This window comes from Danio aesculapii, chromosome 13 (assembly GCF_903798145.1).
Source record: "Danio aesculapii chromosome 13, fDanAes4.1, whole genome shotgun sequence".
Taxonomy (NCBI): Eukaryota; Metazoa; Chordata; class Actinopteri; order Cypriniformes; family Danionidae; genus Danio; species Danio aesculapii.
In genome coordinates, this window is record NC_079447.1 from 14,629,981 (window position 1) to 14,655,732 (window position 25,752).

Below are 25,752 nucleotides of genomic sequence, written 5' to 3' on the forward strand. Positions count from 1 at the left end.
TGAGTAACCGGGGTATGCGAATCTCCACTTTATCAGGGGTTGAAGAGAATGAGGTGGAATATCTTTCACTGTGGCACACATGTGGCTATTTATAAATATAATATTTTAAATGTATATACAGATATACAGCTGTGGTCAGAATGGCAGTATCTTTTGTCTTTCATTTAAACAATTCACAAAACTCTGACGTTAAATTCTACCACAATCTCATTATGAATTGAATGGTATTTCATATACACATTGGACAGAGTAGTTTGTACTCTTTCGGCAATGGTGTTTGCAGCCTCCATTTTCCAAAATAACAGTAATTAGTTAGCTTTTACTAACAAGTCTGGAGATTTTTTTGAAACTCTGAAAAGAGATCAAAGATTATTTTTTCATATTCTCAAATTATCTAGTTCATTTTCTCTATAGCACAGGTGTCAAATTCAGTTCCTGGAGGGCTGCAGCTCTGCACAGTTTAGTTCCAACCCTGCTTCAACACACTTACCTGTAGGTTTCAAACAATCCTGAAGGACTCAATTAATTTGATCAGCTGTGTTTAATTAGGGTTGAAACTAAACTGTGCAGAGCTACAGCCCTTCAGGAACTGGCTTTGACACCTGTGCTCTATAGGGTTCAGGTCAGGAGATTGAGGTGGCCATGCCAAAACTTTAATTTTGTGCTAAGTAAGTTTTGTATTTTGTATTGAGTTTTATGCTTTTTTTTTCTCATGGAAGATCAAACCATTATCTAGGGCTGAGCAGTATGACAATATATATTGTATGGATGAAATAAAAAGTATATAGTTTCATAATTTGCTCTATTTTTTATTTCATGATGTCCCAAAATACATTGTTCACGGCAATACTTTTTCATCATGAAATGCTGATTGCAATCTGAATGTAGACAAAAACGTAGATAGCATAGTCAGAAAGTTGTAAGCTTGAAAGTACAGTGTTTACATTTTGCATTTTATTTTGCAACATTTTATGTTGGGCCCCTTAATTTTTTTTTAAAGTGTTTTATGTTTCATTAATATTTATTCCATATTTCTGCAATCTTAATCAAACCTTTGCCAAAAGTGAGAAGATTAAACATATATGAATGTGTATGTATCGTCTTGTAAAAAAAATCATCCTTTCCATGTAGTCAATATTAACTGATTGAATTTACAGAAAAGGTACTATATTGTGAAATATATTGTTATCATGATATGAGATGACTTAGATCATGATATGAGATTTTTGTTGTATCACTCTACACTACCATGGCCCATTATAAAATTTCTTGCTAAGATGGTCAAGTTTATTATTATTATTATTTTATTATTATTATTAATATTTTTTATTTATTTATTTATTATTATTTATGATTTTATTTATTGATTTTTTTTTTTTTGGTATTTGATAGAATCAGTGAAGTGTATATACGAGATGTCCATGACCTCTGGCAGAAATGTAGGATCACAACTAAAATATTCAACTTGTTAACTTAATTATTTATAGATAGTTTTTATTTTGGTTAAGTAAGGGATAGAGCAGCGCAGTGGGTAGTGCTGTCACCTCACAGCAAGAAGTTTGCTGGTTCAAGCCTCGGCTGGGTCAGTTGATATTTCAATGTGGACTATGCATATTCTCCTCATGTTCGCGTGGGTTTTCTTCCGGGTGCTCCAGTTTCCCCCACAATTCCAAAGACATGCGCTATAGGTAAGCTAAATTATCTGTAGTGTATGTGTGTGAATGAGAGTGTATGGGTGTTTCCCAGTGATGGGTAGCAGCTGGAAGGGCATCCACTGTCTAAAACATATGCTAGATAAGTTGGTGGTTCATTCCGCTGTGCCAACCCCTGATTAATAAAGGGACTAAGCTGAAAAGAAAGTGAATGAATAATTAAGGGATAATCAGCTGATTGCCTTTTGTTCAATGATTTAAAATGCACATCACCGATTTAAAAAACCAGCTAAGACAAATGTGGTTATTCCATGGTTATTTGCTAAGGTTTAGACAAGTTAGAACTAGTAATGCTCTTGAAAGCACAATATTTGACCAAATTTCTGTCAGTTACAACACGTTAGATCACAGGCAGAGAAAGAGATCATGTAAATGTAAGCATATGCAATGTATAGCACATTAAATTTAAAAGATTAGTATACATTTTCTCTAAATAAAGTAATTTAAGGATTACATTTAAAATATCTAGATATATTTACAATTTTTAAAAAGTCAGCATAATAAAAGTTACATTAATAATATTGTTCTTGTTCTTAATTGTAATAAAAACAAGACTTAAATCAGCAATTTAACTCTGCAGTGTTCTACTAACTGAAATTTCAGTATGCAATTGAAAATCAATGTGTATGTATAATGTGAATTATGAATTTCAGTAAGTAGTGTCCTATCAAATGCCTAAGTTGCACCTCTAAATCTGTTTTTCCTCATAATTTCACTTTTCAGGCTGTTGAATACAGGCTTGTATTAAAGGTTTGACAGTTTTCAGAAGACTCAAAGGATGATAATGTTCTCCTTTCTGACCTCATGTTGTCAGAAGCTCCCGGAGTGTCTTATGGAAAAAGAAAGGCTCCTGGTGCGCTGTTGTTTTTGATCTTCCTGCTTGTGGTACAGAGACTCAGAGTCAATCAAAGATTCCTTGTCGAAAAAAAACAGCCTTCGCTCACTCGAGCTGTTCTTCTTGCGGTTTTTCTTTCCTATTGTTTTCAACCCTCAAGTAGGAAACCGAACCACCCAATCCCATCCTCCTCAAGTTCCCAGAGGCGATGGGTGATTTATCATATCGGCCTATGTGTTATTATTATGCATGATTATCCTAATGGAATCTAAGTGATGGGCGCCGTATGCAGCAGCAGTGTTGTCCAGGGTGGGCAGGTTAATTTATCACTGCACTTTGAGCCAAGGTGGCCACTTGCTCTTAATTCAAACGACTGACCGAGATGTAAACTCGTAATGACAACGCCACAGCCGGCTAAACGCTAAAGCAAGCAGTTCAAACCTTTAGCTCTCGCTGCTTTTTTGGCCAACATCACACTTTAAGCAGAGCTACTGGGAAATTAATATTCAACCTAAGCACATACAAACAGGAGCCTCAGCTTGTTAATAAGCCTCTGAAGTGCCATATGGTCAGGGCAGGCGGAGCTAAGTTACCTATCCAATGCTTGGATGGCCAGCTCTTAAAAACAATCATGCTGGGAGTTTTAATCTGCCTCTTTTAAGTGCAACAGCATGAAGTTGCCAGAGTTTGGTTATTTAAGGCTGTTTTGAGGGTGAATCATTTCCTATTCAGGAACACGCAGAAGAATTCCTTCTAGGTAAATGTTGTTTGTGCTTTGAACTGAGAAAGCGCTTTTGCACTTGAAACACTTTTTTACTTCCTGCATGGGCGATGGCTCGTTTCAGAACTGAGAATTCAAACATCGCTTCGCTTAAACCTTCTGCCTAGGATTTTTAAATCACTATTATTGGCAGTACAAAAAAAATGATTTTCTTCCTCATTATTTTGATTTAGCTTTGCATGCAGTATAACATTTTAATTGCAAGAAGTAAAACCAAATGTTTTAAGTTCAATCTTGTGAGATATAAACTCAGAATTGAGAGGAAAGCTTTTTAACTTGTTTACTGTAAAAAAAGTCACTATTATTGGCAGTACAAAAATGTTCTTAATTTTACTTTTTTCTTTATTTAACATGCTACTGTAAAAAGTCACTTTTTAAAATAAAAGTCAGAATTGTATGAAAGCCTATTAAGTTGCATTTGTGAGATATAAATAAACAAACTGCAAGAAAATAGTCTATAAAACAATTGACGAGTTAGAATTAGAGAGAACTCATTTATTCATTCATTTTCTTTTCGGCTTAGTCCCTTTATTAATCTGGGGTCTCCACAGCGGAATGAACCGCCAACTTATCCAGCACATGTTTTACGCAGCGGATGCCCTTCCAGCTGCAACCCATCTTTGGGAAACATCCATACACACTCAGTCACACTCATGCGCTACGGACAATTTAGCCTACCCAATTCACCTATAGCACATGTCTTTGGACTGTGGGGGAAACCGGAGCACCCGGAGGAAACCCACGCAAATGTAGGGAGAACATGCAAACTCCACACACAGAAATGCCAACTGACCAAGCCGAGACTCAAACCAGCGACCTTCTTGCTGTGAGGCGACAGCACTACCTACTCCGCCAATGCGTCGCCCACTATAGAGAACTTTAGAACTATAATATTTGACCAAATTTTCTGCCTAGGATCACTGTCATTGGCAGTACAAAAATTATTTTCTTTGTCATTGTTTTGATTTAGTTTTGCATGCAGTATAGCATTTTAATCGCAAGGAGTAAAACCAAATTTTTTTCAATTTGCAAATTATAACCTCAGAATTGCGAAACAATAATGTCATAATTGTAGAACAGAGTCACAATAAAAAGTCAGAATTGTGAGATTTAAGCTTAGACTTGAGATGAAAGCTTATTGACATGCTACTGTAAAAAGTCACTGTTAAAAATAAGTGTCAGAATTGGTTGAAAGCCTATTAAATTGCATTTGTGAGATATAAATACAAAACTGCAAGAAAATAGTCCATAAATTATAACAAGTTTATAATATTATTGCAACTACAATTGCCACAAATATATAAAAAAAAAAATCTAAATTGTGGGGTGTAAAATCAGATTTTTTCCCCTCATACAACTCAGAGTTTATAAAATACCATTCTGACCCTTTTCTCTGAAGAAATGTGTTTTCTGCAAAAAAGTTGCAATTACTTATTTTTATTATTTTATGTTATTTTATTGTTGTTTTATTATAAACATTATATTCCTTTTTTTTTGTTTATTTATGTGTGTATGTTCTGTCTGTATGTATGTATGTACATTATGCATATGTATAGTATACATGTATGTACTGTCTTTATGCACAGTATGTATGTGTGTATGTATGTACAGTATGTACAGCATGAATATATGTACATTATGTATAGTATATGTATGCATGTATTTACAATATGTATAGTATGTACAGTATGCATGTATGTATGTATGCATAGATTTATGTGTACACATAATGAAACGTGTTCTTATTTGGAAAATTGATCAAATGAAAATTAAATACATTAATTAATATCTATAAATATACGTGTAGAGTAAGAGAAATAAACCAGTTTTTTTTTTCTTCATAAAAAAAAAAAATTTCTTGAACAGTTTTTTTTTCAGAAGACAAGATTCAGTATATTTCTACTTGAAAACAAGTTTAAAATACTACTGGAAGAAATTCATTTATCACAGTACATGCATGTTGGTCCTTGCCAACTTTATTTGTTTTAACTGTCCATTATTTGAAACTATTCCCACTTGTCAACGCCAATCACTTCACCTTGAGCCCCCCATCACCTCGCCTGTGTTTATAGTCTGTAAGGGCTACATAAGGTGCTCCTTTATATAAAATATATTTTCTATATATCATTTGTGTGTGCTTTTTGTAATAAAAAATGTTGTTATAGTGGGAGTCAATTGGGCAAAAAGAGCCACCAACAGTAAATTAGGGAGAAATCAATCAAAAACAATGCATCAAAGGCAATGTTCTTGCATATGTCCAAGTTTTTGATAAAAAGTAATTTCCAGTCCACAATTTTATATTGGAATTGCGTAATTTTCTGTTTTCTTTTTCACCAAATGAGTGACATCATTTGTGATCTTGGCAATTAAAGAGTTAAAATCCTGTCATTTTCTAAGTGATTTTGTAGTTTTGATCAGGAATGAGGTTGATAAATGGATTCATGCAAAAAAATAAAATAAAAATAAATTATCTGATGCATTTTTACAGCAGTTTAATTCAGCGGATGTTTTCATCCCTAACATAATGAAAGGGTAGTAAATTTGCCCTTAAATTCAAAAACATTTTCTTAAATATGTGTCAAAATAAGATTTGTCACCAAAAATCAATCTGCTAGCTGAAACCCAGAAAAAGTTATGGCCAAATTAAGAGTCAAAATCACCCCTGAGTGGATATAAACATCCCCAACAGTACATATGGGTTAAATTGATTCCTGAACTCCCACCAGCTGCTGTGATTGAGTAATAGACATCAAAAACAGCACTTGCATTCTCACTTGAGCGTGTTTAACATCCTTCATTGGCTAATATAGATGTTGAGGTCTTATATCAAGCTCGTTTTGCTCCTGGTGTGACGTTACAATGAAAATGATTGACCCGTTGACTTTTTAATGTGCGTGTAATATTTGCATATGCATATGAGCGTATATCAGGGCTCTTTGATCTGCGCGTTTGACCGAGGGGCGCTTGGGTCCATGTGCTGCGTGATTTAAAAGTCTGGCTGGCGCGCTGACGTTCAGCCCTGGAGGTTCCTCGCGCTCTTAAATCTGCGCTCCAAAGATGCTGATTCCCAACAAGAGGGTGACTGCATTAATTTTCCACTGATTTAATCAGTGCTGTAAAGATGACCTGTGACTGGTGAGAGACTCTCCCTCCTCATCACCACCTCTGTGCGTTCGAAAGGGCCACTTTTACAACAAATCCCACACTTTTCATTTTCTCCTTTTTCTGTTTCTGGTTCTCATATCTCAGTTCTGTTCATCTGATTCTTGAGACAGAAGTATATTTTTTGAAGTCTTTTTAATTAGTTTGGTTCTTTGTTTGTTTGTGCAGTGGTTGGTGTTTCAGGGACGATGGCTTTTTTCAATCTCTCACTTTTAAAGAATGCATTGAAAGCATTGAAAGATGTTTCTGTGATTTTGGATGAATTCCACAATGCATCCATTGTTCAATCTATTTGTTATTCTTTTATATTTTCCATCCATTTTCCATCCATCCATCTGTTTGTTATTCTTAAATTTTTTTCTCCTCCATTCATCCATCCATCCACCCACCCATCCATCCATCCATCCATCCATCCATCCATCAACCCACCCACCCATCCATCCATCTATCTTACTCTCCCTCCCTCCCTCCATACATCCCTGCAATTCTTTTATTTTTCTATCCATTCATTATTCCTCCATTCATCCATCCACCCACCCATCCATCCATCCATCCATCCATCCATCCATCCATCCATCCATCAACCCACCCACCCATCCATCCATCTATCTTACTCTCCCTCCCTCCCTCCATACATCCCTGCAATTCTTTTATTTTTCTATCCATTCATTATTCCGTCCATCTATTCATCCATCCTTCCATCTCAGTTATTCTTTTTTTCATCCATCTATCCGTCATTCCGTTCATTCATCTGTCCAAACATCATTCCATCTGTCCGTCATTCCATCTATCCATCCATCCATCATTCCATCCATCCATCTGTCCAGACATCATTCCATCCGTCCATCATTCCATCTATCTATCCATCATTCTGTTCATCCATCTGTCCAAACATCATTCCATCCGTCCGTCATTCCATCTATCCATCTGTCATTGCATCAATTCATCCGTCATTTCATCCATCCGTCCATTCATCCATCATTCATCTCTTTGTTATTCTTTCATTTTTCTATCTATCCATTATTCCGTCCATCTATCCATCCATCTTTCCATTTCTGTTATTATTTTTTTTCCATCCATCCACCGGTCCACCATCATTCCATCTATCCATCCATCATTCCATTCATCCATCTGTCTAAACGTCATTCCATCCATCATTGCATCTATTCATCCATCATTCCATCTATCCATCCAACTGTCCATCATTCCATCTATCTATCCAAACGTCTATCATTCCATCTATCAATCCAAATAGCATTCCATCTATCCTTCCATCCATCCATCAATCTGTCCATCCATCCTTCATTCTTTAAATTTTGGCTCAGCACCCAAAAGCTACAATTTGCATTTTATAAGATGTTTTTGAAATAATACTTTCTTTTTGCCATGCCAAGTGACACAGATGTGTGTTTCTCCTTAACACAATGTGCTCCACACCTGCCTGGATGGTGTAAATTGACAGTGTAATATTTACAAAGCAACAGCAAATAGAATTAGCCTCTCACTTCCAGCAGCGAAACACGCTTGTATTTAATTTACAGACTACAAAAGGGACAGAAGAAACACTGAGACGCCATCTGGAAGAAGACCATGTCTTGTTGCATGGTGAACTCTGTACACATCTGTTTGCATGGTTTTATATCTATAATATGTGCTTAATCTCTGCATCCTCATTATAATATTTCAGACTCAAGAGAAGGTTTTTAATTGATCTTTTGTTGAACTTTTTGGATTGAGATTTAAATGAAGTAAACACAAAGTTAAATCTGTTGTGCAACATGAACCAGCAACGAACATCATGGAAAGCCAGCCGTTCTAAACTAGTGTTTTCATACCAAATGATCATTTTATTATTGTAATACTAAGACTATATTCTCATATTGTTATAATGATAATCTTGTCATTATATGACTTCATTTTTTTAAACTTTGAGATTTTTATGTTTTTTATTTTATGTGATGTCAAAATCCATCATATCTCAGTAGTAAATTGTATACTAATAATCAGTAGTCTTGTTGGGGGAGGGTGTGGTTGGGTGGTGTCCTGTAGCTACACACACAATGATAACAAAGTCGGTCTAAATACATTTTTCATTTGAGAAAATTATTTGTTAAATAACCACCAACCATTAACAATCTTAAGTATGTCATTTTTAAGAAAATCATGAAATTAAAAGCAACAATTAATTAATTGACAATGTAAGTCTGTTTGATTGACTAAATATAATTTAACCTTGTTATTTACAACACTTTGTTTACCTTATGGGGCCCAACTACATTAGATTTTTTTATATAAACTGAAATAATGTCAGGAAGAATATCTCACAATCAGATTAAATCAACACAATTCTTCTTGACAAATCAAAGATGGCAAAAAACTTAGCATTTAGATAAATTTACTGTTTATTTATAAATTGACTGTTTAACAAGCTGTAGGAGGCGGCGTGAATGCAATGAAATTAATTTAAAAAATGTCATAAGATTTGAAACTAAAACCGTCAGTAGGTGGAGTCAAGTCTCTGTCTTTATCACTGAATGATTCATTTAATCAAGGTGTTCAAACAGCTGATTCATTCACAAATGTCTTTCTGAATGGACGACTGAATCATTAGGTGCGTTCAACATGAAGCACAGCTGCAGCCGGTGATCAACGAGACTAGCTGAGCGCAGGTGAGGGTAGAGTTGAAAACGAAGCCGTCAACCCGGACAATTCGGGGCTCAAAGTTGCAGCAGTCATGATGACCGATCACATGACGTCATCATCTTTTTTTTTTTATAACAACAGAAGATTTACAAATAAAACAGAATACAGTCTTTACAAACTCTAGTTCATTTTTAAACAATAAGGGAATTATGAATTAAATATATTACAAACGCTTGAGAGAAATAAGGGGAAATGAGAGGGTAATATAAACATAAAAACGAACAGGCCTAATAAATACGAAGCAATAAGCACAAATTCTAGGAGTTTAAACATCACTCTAGGCTAATACTTCTTGTTTGAATATGCTAAGAAGGGGTTTACATTTATTTACATTTTAGATATAAAACTTTCCAATATAGCCTATATTAATTATAAACACAAAACAAGGTGTTTTGATTAAGTCTTAAACAATGATGAAGATTTTTTTGGATAATGAACGCATTTTCAAAAAAGCACTTTAATCCAAAAATATTTAACAAAAGGACATTCCTAAAATAAATAACCTACACTTTAAGTAGAAGTTTCCCAGAAAGACCAGGTATAAACGGCTAGACAGGAAATAAAATATATATATTTTATAATCCTAAAAATCAATTTATAATTTTTGAATAAAATAGTTCTTTAACTTTATTTGTTAAGAAACCTTTAGGGTGGCAGGATCAATGATGATAATTAATATGAGTTAATATTTAGGTCATTTACTAAAACATATCATTTAATTCGTTTATGGAGCTGAATGCAGTAAATAGTCTGTATAAAAAAGGTTGAAAATAAACCTGTGCAAACAATCTAGCCTTTATAATCAGATTATTTAACAAAATATGATTACTGCAGTAAAATATTTGTAGTCTTTTAATAAGCATGATGTGTACAAGATAGAGAGGGTATGAAAAGTTAATTGTTTGTTTTGAAATTTGTGAATCGGAATCTGTCCAATAATAAACCCGAAACACATGTCGTTGTTGTCATACGGCGAACTCTGGCAATTGTGTAATATCTGTGTCGTCATCAGAGCACGGCCTGAATCAGTCGTCTGATCTCGGAGCACTGTCGCGGTACTTTGATGCCACATGTGACAGTCACATGGCGTCGGCGCAGCATCAATCCGGACAAGATTTCCAACCAGAATGCACCTTTTTAAGACAGATTTCGATCGATCTGCGCAGCGCTGCATAAAGTCGAACGCACCTATTGTCTCATATCAAGCTCAAGATTCATTCATACAAAACAAGGTATGGAGATGTGCAGCGGCTGAGCTGTTTGGAAGCATTTTTGAGAAAACGAACCAACATTTGGACAACAGTGATTCTAAAACTGCATCACATTTGCGTTCTGATTTTAGGGATAATAGCGGTTCATTTTAGAAACAGGGAACCAAGAATCTGTGGTAACTTAGATATTAACGACAAAACTTGGGTCGCTAAAGTAAATGTTAGCAAGCCCTGTTTACTGTGTTTTACAGTGAATATAGAACAGCTTAAGTTATATTCGCGTCAGGCCACCTAAACTGTTCTGAAATGCACTATGCACGGCAGGTACAGCATACATAATATTAAATAAGTTAATATCATACTTTCTGTTCTCTTCTTTTGAAAGACTGCAAAAAGTTGCGTCTGAACTGCTCTCTTAGACATTTAGAAAATTGTGCGAAATGACGCAATGAACTGTATTGCGCTTGTGCCGATTTCAGACTGCATGATTTTCAAAATAGTCGTGTCACAAATGTTTTCACACTGCTTGACTATCTGAGGTAGTCTTCCGTCGGTGCTGTGTTTATATTGTAAAATGGATTGGTGACAGGAAGTTTTACACTGCATGACTTTACAATAGGAAGAATCATGACAACGTTGTCCAAACTACGTCTCACAACCAAACACATGCGAGAAGTGACATGGAAACAACAAGGTCACGTAATATATATTTCATTATTAAATACATAATGGAAAAAGAAGGCTTTAGTGGGGTAGAAAATGTACTTATTTTGCTCACCTGGCTTTGAAGGGAATTAGTAATTTCTCCTCAAGTTTTTTAAAATTTTTTTTTACCTTTGCCGGTTGTGATATTGCTCAGATGACACGTCAAACAGACATGGTGCTCCTGCCAAATTTACTCTAGTTTTTCCTCCATTTTTGGGTCCAAATAAACTATAATCACTAAATAATAACCAAATAAACTAAAAATGAGCACTTTTAACTTTATGCCCCAACCTCCTGCTGGCCCGCAGGTACCCATACTAGTGGATGCTTCTCGCTCATTGGCTGTAGGTAATAGCCATAATCAGAACACATTTCACACGGCATGATTTTGAATCACAGACAGGTCCAGATATATAGCATGCCAAATATCTCACAGGTGTCAGTGACTCAACGGCGATTCTTTCAGATCGCATCCTCGATAGTTACATACTGACATACTGTGATTGTCAGTCACGTGAACGAGCACCGATTTGCCTGTGATTTCAATCATTTGTCTGCGATTTCTCAAAACCTGTCGGTGAGTCATAATCGGGGCTAAAATCATGCAGTCTGAACTCTGCATTATTACAATACTGAGTTCTGAGTTTCACATTACACACACTGTTGTCAATCTAAAGGGGATAGTAAGGGTAGCTTTACAAAGAGGATGCTTTTTGTCATTTTTTTTTTCCATAAGATGCCATTCCCCCGGATCCCCCCTCAATTTGAGCACTGCTTATAATGAACATATGTATACAGATGAAGTGAAAATTCTTAGATTTTTCTTTTTTCTTTTTTAAATATTTCCCAAATTTTGTTTAACAGAGCAAGGAAATTTTCACAGTGTGTCTGATAATATTTTTTCTTTTGGAGAAAGCCTTATTTGTTTTATTTCAGCTAGAATAAAAGCAGTTATTAAATTTTTCAACACCATTTTAGGGTCAAAATTATTAACCCCTTTAAGCTATTTATTTCTTCGATAGTCTACAAAACAAATCATCGTTACACAATAACTTGCCTAATTACCCTAACCTGCCTATTAACCTAGTTAAGCCTTTAAATGTCACTTTAAGCTGTATAGAAGTGTCTTGAAAAATATCTAGTCAAATATTATTTACTGTCATCATGGCAAAGATAAAATAAATCAGTTATTAGAAATGAGTTATTAAAGACTTATGTATAGAAATGTGCTGAAAAAAATCTGCTCTCCGTTAAACTCAAAAATAGGAGTAAAAAGAGTGTATATATATATATATATATATATATATATATATATATATATATATATATATATATATATATATATATATATATATATATATATATATATATTTGTTGTGAAAAAAAATGTATAAAACAAAAAATAAACAGTTAAAAAAATTGAATATATATATATACAATTTTTTTAACTGTTTATTTTTTTATAAAAAAATTTTTTCACAACTGCAATTAACATGTCAGAAATTGTGCAATCCCTGACAACGAATCCTGAAAAGTATAGAAGCCTATAGAAGAGAAAAAAAAATCCATTTTATTTCCCCCTGCAAAACCTGCCAGTGTGAAAAGTATAAAGAAAGTCAGAGGAAACTCATATTTTTTTTGTGGCAGAGCACACACTTTTCCCAGGCAGGCTGTTGAACAAAAGCATCCTTGTATAAGGGGGTGAACGCCTCCACTTCTCTCTCTCTCACTCTCTCTCTCTCTCTCTCTCTCTCTCTCTCTCTCTCTCTCTCTCTCTCTCTCTCTCTCTCTCTCTCTCTCTCTCTCTCCCAATCCCCACTTTCATCCCTCTCTCTTCCAATCTCCCAGCTGACAACTGCAATCCCTTCATCTTCCATCTCTCCTCCTTTTCTCCTTCTCTCTCTCTTTCTCTCAAACTATCTCTCTCTCTGTCTTCTGCCTCAGGTCTTCTTTTGCAATCAGCACAGAACACACCTGTTTTTGTTTGGAGTGTCTCTTTTATTTTCCTCACGCTTGACAGAGTGTAGGGGCGAGGAGGGCAGGAAAGAATGGGGAAAAGGAGGCATCTCGCCGGGCACGCAGGACAGATTCCTCTTTTATGAGGAGCGCTTGGTATTCGGGAAATGGTCCGGCCTTTAGAGCTCTCGTGATTCATAGCAGTGGGTGTCACGGCCCGCGGCGGACGCTCTCCACGACCGGTTTTTACAGAGCACGTCACTTTCTGCGCTTTAAAAGCGTCTTCAGCAGAGGAGATAAAAAGGTCACCGGTGTTTTAGCCGCCCTCTGAAGATCTAATTGTGCCACTGACTTTTGTCAGCATTTTGATATGAAAGCTTTTGAAAATGGCAGAACCCTACGAGTGTGAGATTTGTGAGAGGTGTGTGTGTGGTCTCTTTTATTCCCAGCCTGTATTGATTTGCCACCAGGAGGGTATTGAAGATGGTCTTTATTTTTAATTAAAGTTCACAAAGCCCATATTGAGAAGGCTAGCAGGCTTCTGACCCTAGCCTTTCTGTGCTAGGACCTGCTTTTCAAAAAAACTCATCGATGAGCTCAGCCGTGTTGAAATAACCTCTGATATATTAGGATTTTATCATCATATTTTTCCCTATATCACACGCATGGTGGGCTCCAGCTGAATGCCGTCACATGGGGGCACTGTTAGGCTGTGCATTGCAGAACAGCAAGCCGTACATCTCAAAATGGTCGATGCATGCAAACACACACACACAGACACTCATGCTTTTCTCTCTTTCATCTCCTCCTCTTCACCCAGAAAACACATACATGGATTCAGGAGGCTTCTGAATGACACCATTTAGAAAGTGCTCTTTTATCAAGTGCCATAATGTATGGATTTAGTTCCCCTGCACTGGGGCCACTCACGGGGCGACTCTTAGTCAAACTGTTGTGCCACTTCACCTGATGACTGCGCTGTGTGTTATTTATCGGTGTTTAATGCTGTGGGTTTTCTTTGTCTGCCAGGCGTACGGGATGTCCGTGCTGCCACTGAACCTGATTAAAGGCACACGCAGCGTCCTGTATGAGCGGCTGGAGAACACGGAAGACACGGAGGAGGTGGAGCACCAGATAGACAAGCTCAAAGCCAAGGTCTCTGCTTGTGTGAACTGAATTCAGATCAGGGCTCTGCTCGCTTTGTTTAGGATGAGCCACTGTTTGTTGTTGTTCTCTATGGCAGTGGTGGGTCGAGAGACTAAATTGGTTGAAGGATCGTTGACTGAGACTGTACCAGTGGTGCTGATTATTATCTTTATATAAATAGAATATACTTATTATTATAAAAAAGAACATACAAAAAATTGAACACGAATCATTATGATTCACATACTAATTAACTGTCATTATAAAATCTTTCAAACCACTAGGTTTTACCCATCTGTCGCCAAGATTCTAATTATTTAAAATATAATATATTTATTAAGCAAAGAACAGTATTTTGATATTTTTGTTTTTGCAAAAATTATTAGACACTTTAAAATAGATAGTTTGGGTGACACGGTGGCTCAGTGGTTAGCACTGTCGCCTCACAGAAAAAAGGTCGCTGGTTTGAGTCCCGGCTAGGTCAGTTGGCATTTCTGTGTGGAGTTTGCATGTTCTCCCCTGTGTTGGTGTGGGTTTCCTCCACAGTCCAAAGACATGTGGTGTAGGTGAATTGAATAAACTAAATTGGCCGTAGTGTATGTGTTTGAATAAGTTTGTATGGATGTTTCCCAGTACTGGGTTGCAGCTGGAAGGGCATCCACTGTGTAAAACATATGCTGGATATGTTGGCAGTTCAGTCCGCTGTGGCGACCCCTAATGAATAAAGGGACTAAGCCAAAGAAATTAATGAATGAAGTAGATGTATTAGTAGTTGTATTTAATTCACTTTCTATGTATATAAAATTAATTAGGTAAAATTGACTTCAAATTGTTATGGATTTGTTTGCTAATTTGATAAGTTTACATACCCCTTGAAGAATTTGTTTAAGTGTGAATAATTTGAACAAAATAAGAGCGATCATACAAAATGCATGTTATCTTTTGTTTAGTACTGTCCCGAGTAAGATATTTGACATAAAATATGTTTACATGTAGTTCACTACACAAAAATCTAGCTGAAATTATCATAACAACCCCCTGCAAAAGTTTACATACCTTTTGTTTTCAATACTGTGTGTGTTTTCCTGATGATCTACGAGGGCTTTTTCTGCTTTGTGATGGTTGTTTATGAGTCTCTTGTTTGTCCTGAACAGTTAAACTGACTGCTGTTCTTCAGAAAAATCCTCAATCTCCTGCAGATTCTTATGTTTTTCAGCATCTTCTGCAGATTTGAACCCTTTCCAGCAGTGACTATGATTGTGAGATCCATCTTTTCACACTGAGGATGATTGAGGGACTCAAACACAACTGTTAAAAAAGGTTTAAACCCTCACTGATGCTCTAGAAGAAAACACAAGGCATTAAGAGCTGGGGGGTCAAAACGTTTAGAATCTGAGGATCAAGGTGAATTGCACTTAATTTGTGTTCTGAAGTGAATCCAAGTATTTAAAAAAATAAACAAAATAATTAAAAAAAATAAAAAAATTGGGAAATCTTCATCCTGTTTAAAGGTTTTCACCCTCATGTAAACATATTTTATGTCAAATATCTTACTCGGGACAGTACAAAATAAAAATAAGATGCATTTTTTATGATTTCTCTTATTTTGTTCAAATTATTTGCATTTAAACTAATTCTTCAAGAGATATGTAAACTTTTGAGCACAACTGTGTGTGTGTATGTATATGTTTATATATATATATATGTATATGTTATATATATATATATATATATATATATATATATATATATATATATATATATATAAACACTTGGATGAAAACAAAATTTTAAAAAAGTAAGCCACGATATATTTACATTTGACTTTTTAAGCTATATTAGAATATAAAGTACTTGTTTCAAGTTCACAATATTACTATTTTTATAGTATGCATTTAGAATGAGTTTAAGAGAATTTCAAAACTTTCTTTAAAACTTATCATCCCCAAACCTTGCAACATGTATGTATTATGATACTAAAATGAATAAACCTGACATGTCTTTCAGTATGTATGACCAGTTAGACCAGTGTGGTTATTTATCATCCATCATCCACATAAATGAACAGAACTGTACAAATGAATAGGAAAATATGATAATTAAACTGGATTACCAATAGCATTAATGTAATTATAAATAAATAATGATTTGTGCAAGCTTCAATTTTAATTAACAATGTTTCACTTGCCAAAAAAAAATAATCTCCCAAAATTCAAAAGCCATTTTTAATTGAAACCATTTTTTGTATGTATTATTATACATTCATAACTGCGTATGCTTTCTCCTCAGTGTGCTGATGGTCGTCCTCTGTCTATGAGAGACCGGCGGAACCTCCAGGATCTTGAAGACAAACTGCAGTTGCTGCATCGACGTGGACGTCACCTGGAGATCGCAGAGAGAAACTGCTGCAATAAAGTGGGCTCTGCTCTCCGTCCCATGAAGGTGTGTTTGAGTTTTACCTCTGAATCGCTTCAGTGACTTTCAGTGACTTCAACACCTGAATGAAATTGACAATTGTGCTGCTTGTTTTGAACCACAGCTTTGAACCTCAGAGGTCATCCAAAAAGAAATCGAATTGTCTATGATCTTTTCAGAATCACTTACAACCCCAAATCAGAAAAAGTTGGGACAGTATGGAAAACGCAAATAAAAAAGAAAGTAGGGATTTTTAAACTTGCTTTGACCTGTATTTCATTGCAGACAACACAACAAACATTATTTAATGTGTTGCTCATGATTTTTATTTATTTATTTTTTTTTTTTCAAAATAAAGACATATTCCAATTTTGGTTCCTGCAACACATTTCAAAAGAAGTTGGGACAGGAGCAGTTTAGGGCTAGCAATCAGGTAAATTGGTTAAATAATGATGTGATTTGAAGCAGGTGATGTCAACAGGTCATTGTAATTATGATTTGGTACAAAAACAGCATCCAAGAAAGGTCTAGTCCTTTAGGAGCAAATATGGGCAGAGGATCGCCAGTTTGCCAACAAATATGTGAGAAAATTATTAAAATGTTTAAAAACAATGTTCCTCAAAGAAAGATAGGAACATCTGGATATTTCACCTTCAACCGTGCATAACATCATTAAAATATTCAAGGAATCTGGAGGAATTTCAGTGCGTAAAGGACAAGGAATGCAAGCCTAAGCTGAACAACTGCGATCTCCAATCACAGGAGGCACTGCATCAAGAATTGGCATTCATCTATAACAACATGACTCAGTACTACTTTGCCAAACCTTTGTTAAGTACTATAATACTTAGTTACATCCACAAATGCCAGTTAAAACTGTACTGTGCCAAAAGTAAGCCCTATGTTAACAGTGTCCAGAAGCGCGCCAACTTCTCTGGGCTTGGAGGCATCTGGGATGCATCACACAGTGGAAACGTGTACTGTGGTCAGATAAATCAGTATTTCAGGTAATTTATTGGGGACGACAGAAGAAAAGAAGAAAAGAAGAAAGAAGAAAAGGATCATCCAGACTGTTTCCAGCAACAAGTCCAAAAGTTCATTCATCATATAGGGTTGTGTCAGTGTCCTTGAAAAAGGTAACTTGCACTTCTGTGATGGCACCATTAATGCTGAAAAATACATAGAGATTTTGGAGCACAAAATGCTGCCTTCTTTTCCAGGGATGGCCACACATATTTGAACAAGACAATGCAAAACCATATTCTGCACACATTACAGAGTCCTGGCTGCGGAGGAAGAGGATACAGGTACTTGACTGGCCTGCCTGCAGTCCCAATCTGTCTCTAGTAGAGAATGTGTGGTGTACGTACTGTTGCCCTCCTTAAGACTTGTTTGCAGGAAGAATGGGTCAGAATTACACCTGAAACACTTCATCACTTGGTGTCTTCAGTCCCTAAACGTCTTTTAAGTGTTACAAAAAGGAATGGCAACTTTTTAAAAACGTGTTGCAAAAGAAACTACATTGGAATATGTGTTTATTTTCATAATAAAACAACAAAAATCCATAAGGAAACATTACTGAATATTTTTTGTATTGTTTGAAATAATATACAAGTCAAAGTAAAGTTAGAAATCACTTCTTTCTTTTTTTATTTGCGTTTTCCATACTCTCCTAACTTTTTCTGATTTGGGGTTGTATTTTTCTTAAAGTGTACTAAGACTACATAAGTACATTTTTCAGAACATCTCAGCTAGACCGTACTTGGATAAATAAAATGTGAAAATAGCTGGTTATGAATAAATATTAACATATGAGCAGCTGCATTTACACATCAGACACAACGTTCAGTCATTCAGTGTTCATCAAGTGCCGCTAGCGACGTCAAGGTCACGGATTTAATACTCAGTGAATGTGTGAACTAATAAAATGTATTCTTTCAATGCAGTAAAAACAGGCGTTCCAAATACAAATATGTAAATCCCAGCAATATTTGTGGAATTTACTTTAACAAGGTGACTCAGAATATTTGTATGATTTATTTTCACAATTAAACTTCAATAGACTTTAAAATTCCTTTAACTCCTACTTTGGATTAAACAGTAAATACTTCAAATCATAAACAGCTCTCTTCCCACTCACTGAAGCAACTGAATATCCAGAGGTGACAGTTCTTGCTAATGGAGTAAGAGTGGCATTCATTGGAGATTTGAACCAGTCGGATGATGCCAGATTCAGTTCAGCTCTTCATGAACCGCAATCCTCACCCTGTTGCACCATATTTTATCCAAAGTCATTCAGACGCGGTTCATATTTTCATAAGTGTTCAAAATCCTGAGGTAAAAATTGACTCTTTTTTTTTTCTTCCCTATTACATATTCCTAAGAGATTTTTTTTCCTCTTGATGTCAGTGTGTTTTTTTTTTTTTTTCTAATGTTTACAAATAGCTATTTTGACACTATTAAACCTGGGTAACCTAAATAATAAATGATAAAACATAAATTTAAATGTCATCTAAATATTTCTATCACACTGTAAAATAAAAAAATGGGTTTACATGGGTAATTCACAATTAAATGTTACTTTTTTATGTAAAACAGTTTTTGGTGTATATTTATGTAGTTTAAAAATTATATAAGAGGTCACTAACTTTATCATTTCTTTCATGTTTTATTTTTTTTGTACTGAAGAGTACTGTAAAATGTCCTATTGTGTGACATAGCAAAAATCAGCTTAATAATATACAAATAACATGAGAGTGATTAATTTTCATTGTTGGACATCTTCATACAATCCATTATATGTTATATGAATTTATTAATCATATTTTTTTCTCCATGACTTGTCAGACTTGTTGGGCATTTTTAATGAATATTCAATTCAATTCACCTTTATTTGTATAGCGCTTTTACAATGTAGATTGTGTCAAAGCAGCTTCACATAAAAGGTCATAGTAAATTGAAATAGCGTAGTTTTCAAAGTTTAAGTTCAGTTCAGTTTAGCTCAGTTCAGTGTGGTTTAATAATCACTACTGAGGGTTCAAACACTGAAGAGCAAATCCATAGATGAGCAGCTTCACAGATCCCAAACCATGCAAGCTAGTGGCGACAGCGGCGAGGAAAAAACTTCACCAATTGGCGAAGGTGAAGAAAAAAAAAACCTCGAGAGAACCAGGCTCAGATGGGCACGACCATTTCTCCACTGGCCAAACGTTTTGTGCAGAGCTGCAGTCCAAGTGCCGAAGGCTGGAAGCTGGACCTCAGCAGAGACTCGACTTAAATAGGGATGTCACTATAAATGACAAGAAAACTTAACTTTATAGGGGTTAAAAAAAGTTAAATATGTAAAAATTCTGTGACAAAAACTTAACAGGTACAGGTCATGGACTTCACATGGGGCTTTAGTCACATGATCTTGACATGGGGTCCTCTAACTAATTTAAGTTTTCAGTGAAAGTTATAAATTCAAATTAGCATATAGTGTCACACCAGAGGACACAATTTTCAGTTGTCCCTTTTTGTCAAAATGTATAAAGTTTCTATGTTTTTTTTTTTAATTTATTAATTGTTTTTAGACAAATATGGATGAAAAAATATTTCAATCAATCAATCAATCAACCAATCAACCAACCAACCAACCAACCAACCAACCAATCATCTTTATTTGGCTCCCTAAGATTTTTTCTTGGGCAATCGAGAGATCAGAGTGTACATTTAGTAACAAAACAGCTATTAAAAATATATAAACAGACACAATACGTTGTACAAAAACCAACACCTTCCTCACACACACAAAAAAAAAAAACTTGTGAAATTAGGCCTGAGGTATTTGTTAATAATTTTTATGTTTTTATTCATAAGAGCTAGAATTCAATAAACTATGCTAGAGACAGTCACACTGTAGGATGTTTTTGAGATTTGTCTCAAAAATGTGAAAAAATAAATAATTAAAAAATAAATGTAATAAAGCAACCATATTTAAAACGAGAGGTCCATGGAAGACGAAGAAATGTTTAACAATTTACTGAATTTTAAAGGTCCCATGAAATTAAAATAAAGTTTTGTAGATGTTAGTATCAGTATTGTTAGTATTTAGGATAACTTTAAGCTAGTGCACGCCAAAATGTAGTGACAAAATGTAGCGTTTAGAAAATATAAAATTGATATAAACATGTAAAGCTTGTAGTTTGCCACCCAAATGGACCAACAGCTTTATTCACATCATCTCACACCACAGTTTCTCATCACATCATAACCAATCAAATGCGCTCTAGTATCTGACAAACCCCACCCCTTCAAGACGCTTCTTATTTGCTTTTTATTTCACTTAAGCTCAACCACTCTCACTGGCAGAGCTGTGATAAAACAAAACATTGGCTGTTTTGTAAAAAGGGGTGGAGCTACACAATGTCCCACCTTCTCTTTGTGTTTCGGTTGAGATTACATGCGTCAAGCATCGAGTAAAATGTGCACATTTCACAGCACTTCACGAGACTTTTAAATAACGACAATTAGGGTTCCCACACTTTTTGAAAGAACTTGAAAGTACTTAATATCAGACATAACTATTCAAGTCCTGGAAGATACTTTAAAACATAGGTCCCTTGAAAGTTTTTGAATTAAAATAAAATGGTTGAAATAAAATTTGTTTATGATGTTATTTCAACTGTGCTACTGTCAAAAAATCAATAAAAATGAGAAGTTCTTAATTTAAAAATGTTCAATTGAAAACTTGTGCAGCAATTATGACAAATAATGCACATTTGATTAACATTGCAGAAACCAGATTTGAATATTACTAGTATCTAATTCAACACATTTGATTAAAGTTCTTTGAACGTGACTGTTTAAAAACATTAAAAATTTTAGGGTGCACTCACACTAGGCTACCTGAACCGTGCCCGGGCAAGTTTCCTGGTTCATTTGTCAAGATGGAGTGCTCTGGATCATGCCCAGGTGCAGTTCAGTTGGCCGGCTCTGGCCTGGTTGGAAGAAGTGTGCCAAATCACGGTTTAGTTGGGCTTTGGTGCGGTATGCTTATAGTGTGAGTGCAAAGCGCGCCTGAGCCCGAAACTGAACACCCGACGTCACTTTTAAGGCACTATGATAATTAATGAGCAGCAAAAGTGATGGATCTGTTCGGCAAAATATTTGACTCTGTGTAACTGCATTTCAAACGACTAAAAATAATACAAACGATATAACTAAATCAATCTCCACTGTCCGTCATCAATGATCAACAATCATTAATGACGTAAGCATGCTCCGGCTCGGAAGGCAAAATGCAGTGTGAGTGCAGGCCGTCGGGGGAGAGGGGAAGGGGTATAATCACACTTCGGCACTGTTCAAGGCAACTGTACCTAGTGTGAGTACGCCCTTAGTTTATTTATTTATTTATTTATTTATTTATTTTTTAATGACACATTCAAAACATCATCATCATTTGCACATTTTTAATGTTAATATTAAATGTAAGTGAAATGTCAAATGCAGTAGGGACTTTTCATAGCGTGATATACTGTATTCTGGTGGTGCTTGATTTAAAATGAATGGTGCTTTAAAAAGTCCTTGAAAGTCCTTGAATCTGCTGTTCATAAAAGAGTGGGAACCCTGATTATATTCATTTTTGTCATGTGTGAAAATGCAGCATCACGTCAACAACCCACATGCTATTCCATTTCAAAGATACTCACTGGTTTTGCAATAAAACTGATCTAGCTAGGTGTCAGTGTATCAACCGTCAACATAAAGCAGATGCGTTCTGATTATAAGGTTTATATAAGCCTAGACTGATAATACACTGCATAACTTAAAGGTTTATATAAGCTCAGACTGAAATATACTGCATAACTTGACATTTACATCTCCTTTATCCCTGATATTTTTTCCACCATCGTCATCTTCTGTGTTTTCGTCATCTCGTCTCTAATTAATTGTCCCATTATTGTCACTTTCCTATCTCACAAAGTCTATCAAGGGGGAGGTGTGAAGGAAATTAATTTTCATGGTGACTTTGATGTAACACGTACATTATGACTTCATTTGAATGCCAACACATATTCCCGAGAGAATGAAGAAAACCTTTGGGTTTTTATCATCTTGGCACAGATTTGCCAATTTGTGCTGCCACTTTGCCAGATGCATTATTTCACCTGTTTTATCCAGATAATGAAAGCCCAGTGTTTGGATTGAATATATAATATTTATGTTTATTCATTTGGCAGCTCTTTTTCGGTATGTGTGATCAGTATGTGAATCATACATATGACCTTTAAATTATTAAAGGGACAGTTCAGTTAAAAATTACAATCTGCTGTTTATTAACTCACACTCACACTGTTCAAGATGTAGATGACTTTTTTTCTTCACTAAAACATTAAAAGAAGTTTATTTAAGAGTGAAAAGGTTGACCATAAAGATTATTTTTTTGCACAGAGTGGTCAGGTTACTATTGATATAACCGTTATATATTATCACAGGCCAAGAATATTAATTGTCTTTGTATATATTATTTTAATGCTTAAATAAAGCTGGAAGCAGTTCATTTTATGAATCATTAATAACAATGTCAGCTGAAAATTTAAGAAAAAATGTTATTACCTAATTTCCACTGAGCAGTACTGTACAGTACAGTATGATTGTGTATATGTTGCTCTGATTAGACTTTCATTTTACCCTTACTTGGTTTTGCATGGTGTACACTTCATTGAACATTTACACATAGACATCACCTATATACAGTGGTCCCTTATTATTCTATGTAAATGAACGCTAAACGTAATAATTTAGAGTGATCTTTCCCTTTTAAGCAGTGCTTTTAAAAACTATTTAGCAATGCTACAAACGTATTATTGAATGACTGACGTGATGTTTCAAATGCTTGTGAATGAGGATCAAGCTTCAAAATAACACGAATGATAGAAGTTTCATTTTAGGTGACCTGTTCCTTTAAATGTACTGCAGAAAAAAAATAGCACTGGTTGTCGCAAAAATTCTCAGCAGCTTTCCTGCATTCTTCTAGCCTGCCTGTCTTTTTCATTCATTTCGCCGTTTTTCAAATTCTTTGCATCGTTTCTTCTCCCAGCATGCTCTGCACCAGAGGGGTTCCTCGTTGCCGTCTTTAGCGGCCCACTAGCAGCAGACAAGAGCGTGGCACTCTAATGATAGACTCCAGACTCTATTTATACCTAAACTAGGCTTGAGATTTACTAATTTTCCCACAAGAGCTTCGGGGGAAATGCATACTGAGAGGAATCTGTCTGCCAAACGGCTCTCTCCGTCAGTCACTGTGCCTCGTTTACGCTGTCATGTTGTTCTGCTCCTTTTAGCATTGCTGCAGTCTTTGATTTAACAGTGTAAATTTACTGATTTAGCACAAGCGTTTAGATCTGTTTGAGGTCAGCGTCTCCTCTTTCTTTCCTCCAAGGGCCATTTTCAGGCGTGATTCGCACTTCCTGCGGGGCGAAGTCTCACGTATACTTTGTCGACGCTAACACAACATGTGTGCTGATATGCAACATGTTTCTTGTCAGACTACAGCCAATGACATCACATTAGGAAGTCACAAGGCTTTATAAAGTGAAGCCCGATGGGTGGTTTGATGCACGGGGGGTCCTGTGGGGAGATTTGAGACATGCGAGTGAGTTTAGATAAATTCAGCTGTCATTGCAGACTAATAAATCGCACACACCCAGAGCACGTACACGCGAACGCACACCTCTATTACCCTCTAATGTGGACCCGGCAGATGTGATTGATTCCATTACTAGAGCAGGTTAATTGACCTAAATTCTGTATCAGATTGATTGATTAAGTTTGATTGATTTTAATTATTGTGTTTACCGTTTCATCGGCGGCGGAAATTGGTTTGGAAAATTGAAAGTGGTGTATCGGTGGTGCTTAGGTATTTTAATGAGCCCGGAGAAGATGAAACACAACACTTACCATGCAAATTGCATGTATTTCCTCCCTTTGCGTCAAATAAAGAGACACGGTGGATCTATATCGCATGTTTAACAAATAGTCGTCACCGTGGTTCGCCTGTAACTAGAGCTGTAGAGGATGTGCGTGCCGTTTCACACATCAAGAGCTTTGCACATTAGAACCCAGCAGGCCCCGCTATGACGATAGTGGCAGGTGGTCACAAGCCCAATTATAAAATGAAATAAACCCGTTTATGAAGCCTGTGCAAGTGTGATACCTACAGAGGCTTTCATTATCATTTAGAGGATATTAAAAAAATCTTTCCACTCGCAGTGCTGTGATAAAGCAGCCTTTGGCAGAGCTCAGAGCAAGGACGATTATGGACCGGGCCAATGCGACCAGGGGCATTGACTGCCAGGGGGGCCTCGATTGCTCTGTCATGGCCAAACATTCGCAAACAAGATGTAAAAGTGATATAGAGAGAGAAACTGTGCTTGAATATGTGCACTACAAAGACATCACATGCATGTTGAAAACTATAGCAGCTATAATTGTAGTTATGGTATGTTGTGTTCTGTTTTGTATATACTGTGCCAGATTTACTAAACAATGCAAATTAGTGTGAGACTGTGATCCCGTAAGAGCGCCAGTGGGAGTGGGAAGTTCTGTGGATGATCTACTGACAATGTGCAAATTAAAGAACAGATGCGGCAGCCCATTTTCCATAATGACCAATGCAATCCACCAAGAGCAGTGCAAATTAAAAAGAATGCGGCTTGGCAATCAATATGTTCAGATAACATTGCTTTCTGGCATTCTAAATAAATAAACACTTCTACAGCATGCGTTCTCTTCCAGTGCTCTGCCTCTTAACAGCTTATAACTACAGCTGAGAAAATAAGTATTGAACACGTCACCCTTTTTCTCAGAAAACATATTTCTTTTTTTCTTTTTTTCCATCAAATTTTTGATGGAAAAAGCAATAAATCAAATCTGTATTTGATTTCTTTTTAACTAAGCCAGTTAAAAATAAATACACAAAAAATAGTTATAGACAAATAGATTAAGATATTCCGAACCATGCTGAAAGAGGTCTATGACAATGCAAAGTTATTAGATGCCCAAACAGGGAACCTTAAACTATTACAATAAAGAATAAAAAACATACTAAAATAATAAAGAAGAAGGGGAAAAAAGTAAATAAAT

General features: G+C 35.7%; 1 protein-coding gene across 1 annotated transcript in view; it reads left to right on the forward strand.

Moving 5' to 3' along the window:
* The window catches only part of lmbrd1 (LMBR1 domain containing 1), a 221,227-nt gene that overhangs the window by 132,606 nt on the left and 62,869 nt on the right, over positions 1 to 25,752 (forward strand). Inside the window, exons 11-12 of the mRNA XM_056471443.1 lie at positions 14,095 to 14,220; positions 16,501 to 16,653. Of these exons, the coding sequence (XP_056327418.1) occupies positions 14,095 to 14,220; positions 16,501 to 16,653 (279 nt within the window). The remainder of the gene's footprint in view (positions 1 to 14,094; positions 14,221 to 16,500; positions 16,654 to 25,752) is intronic.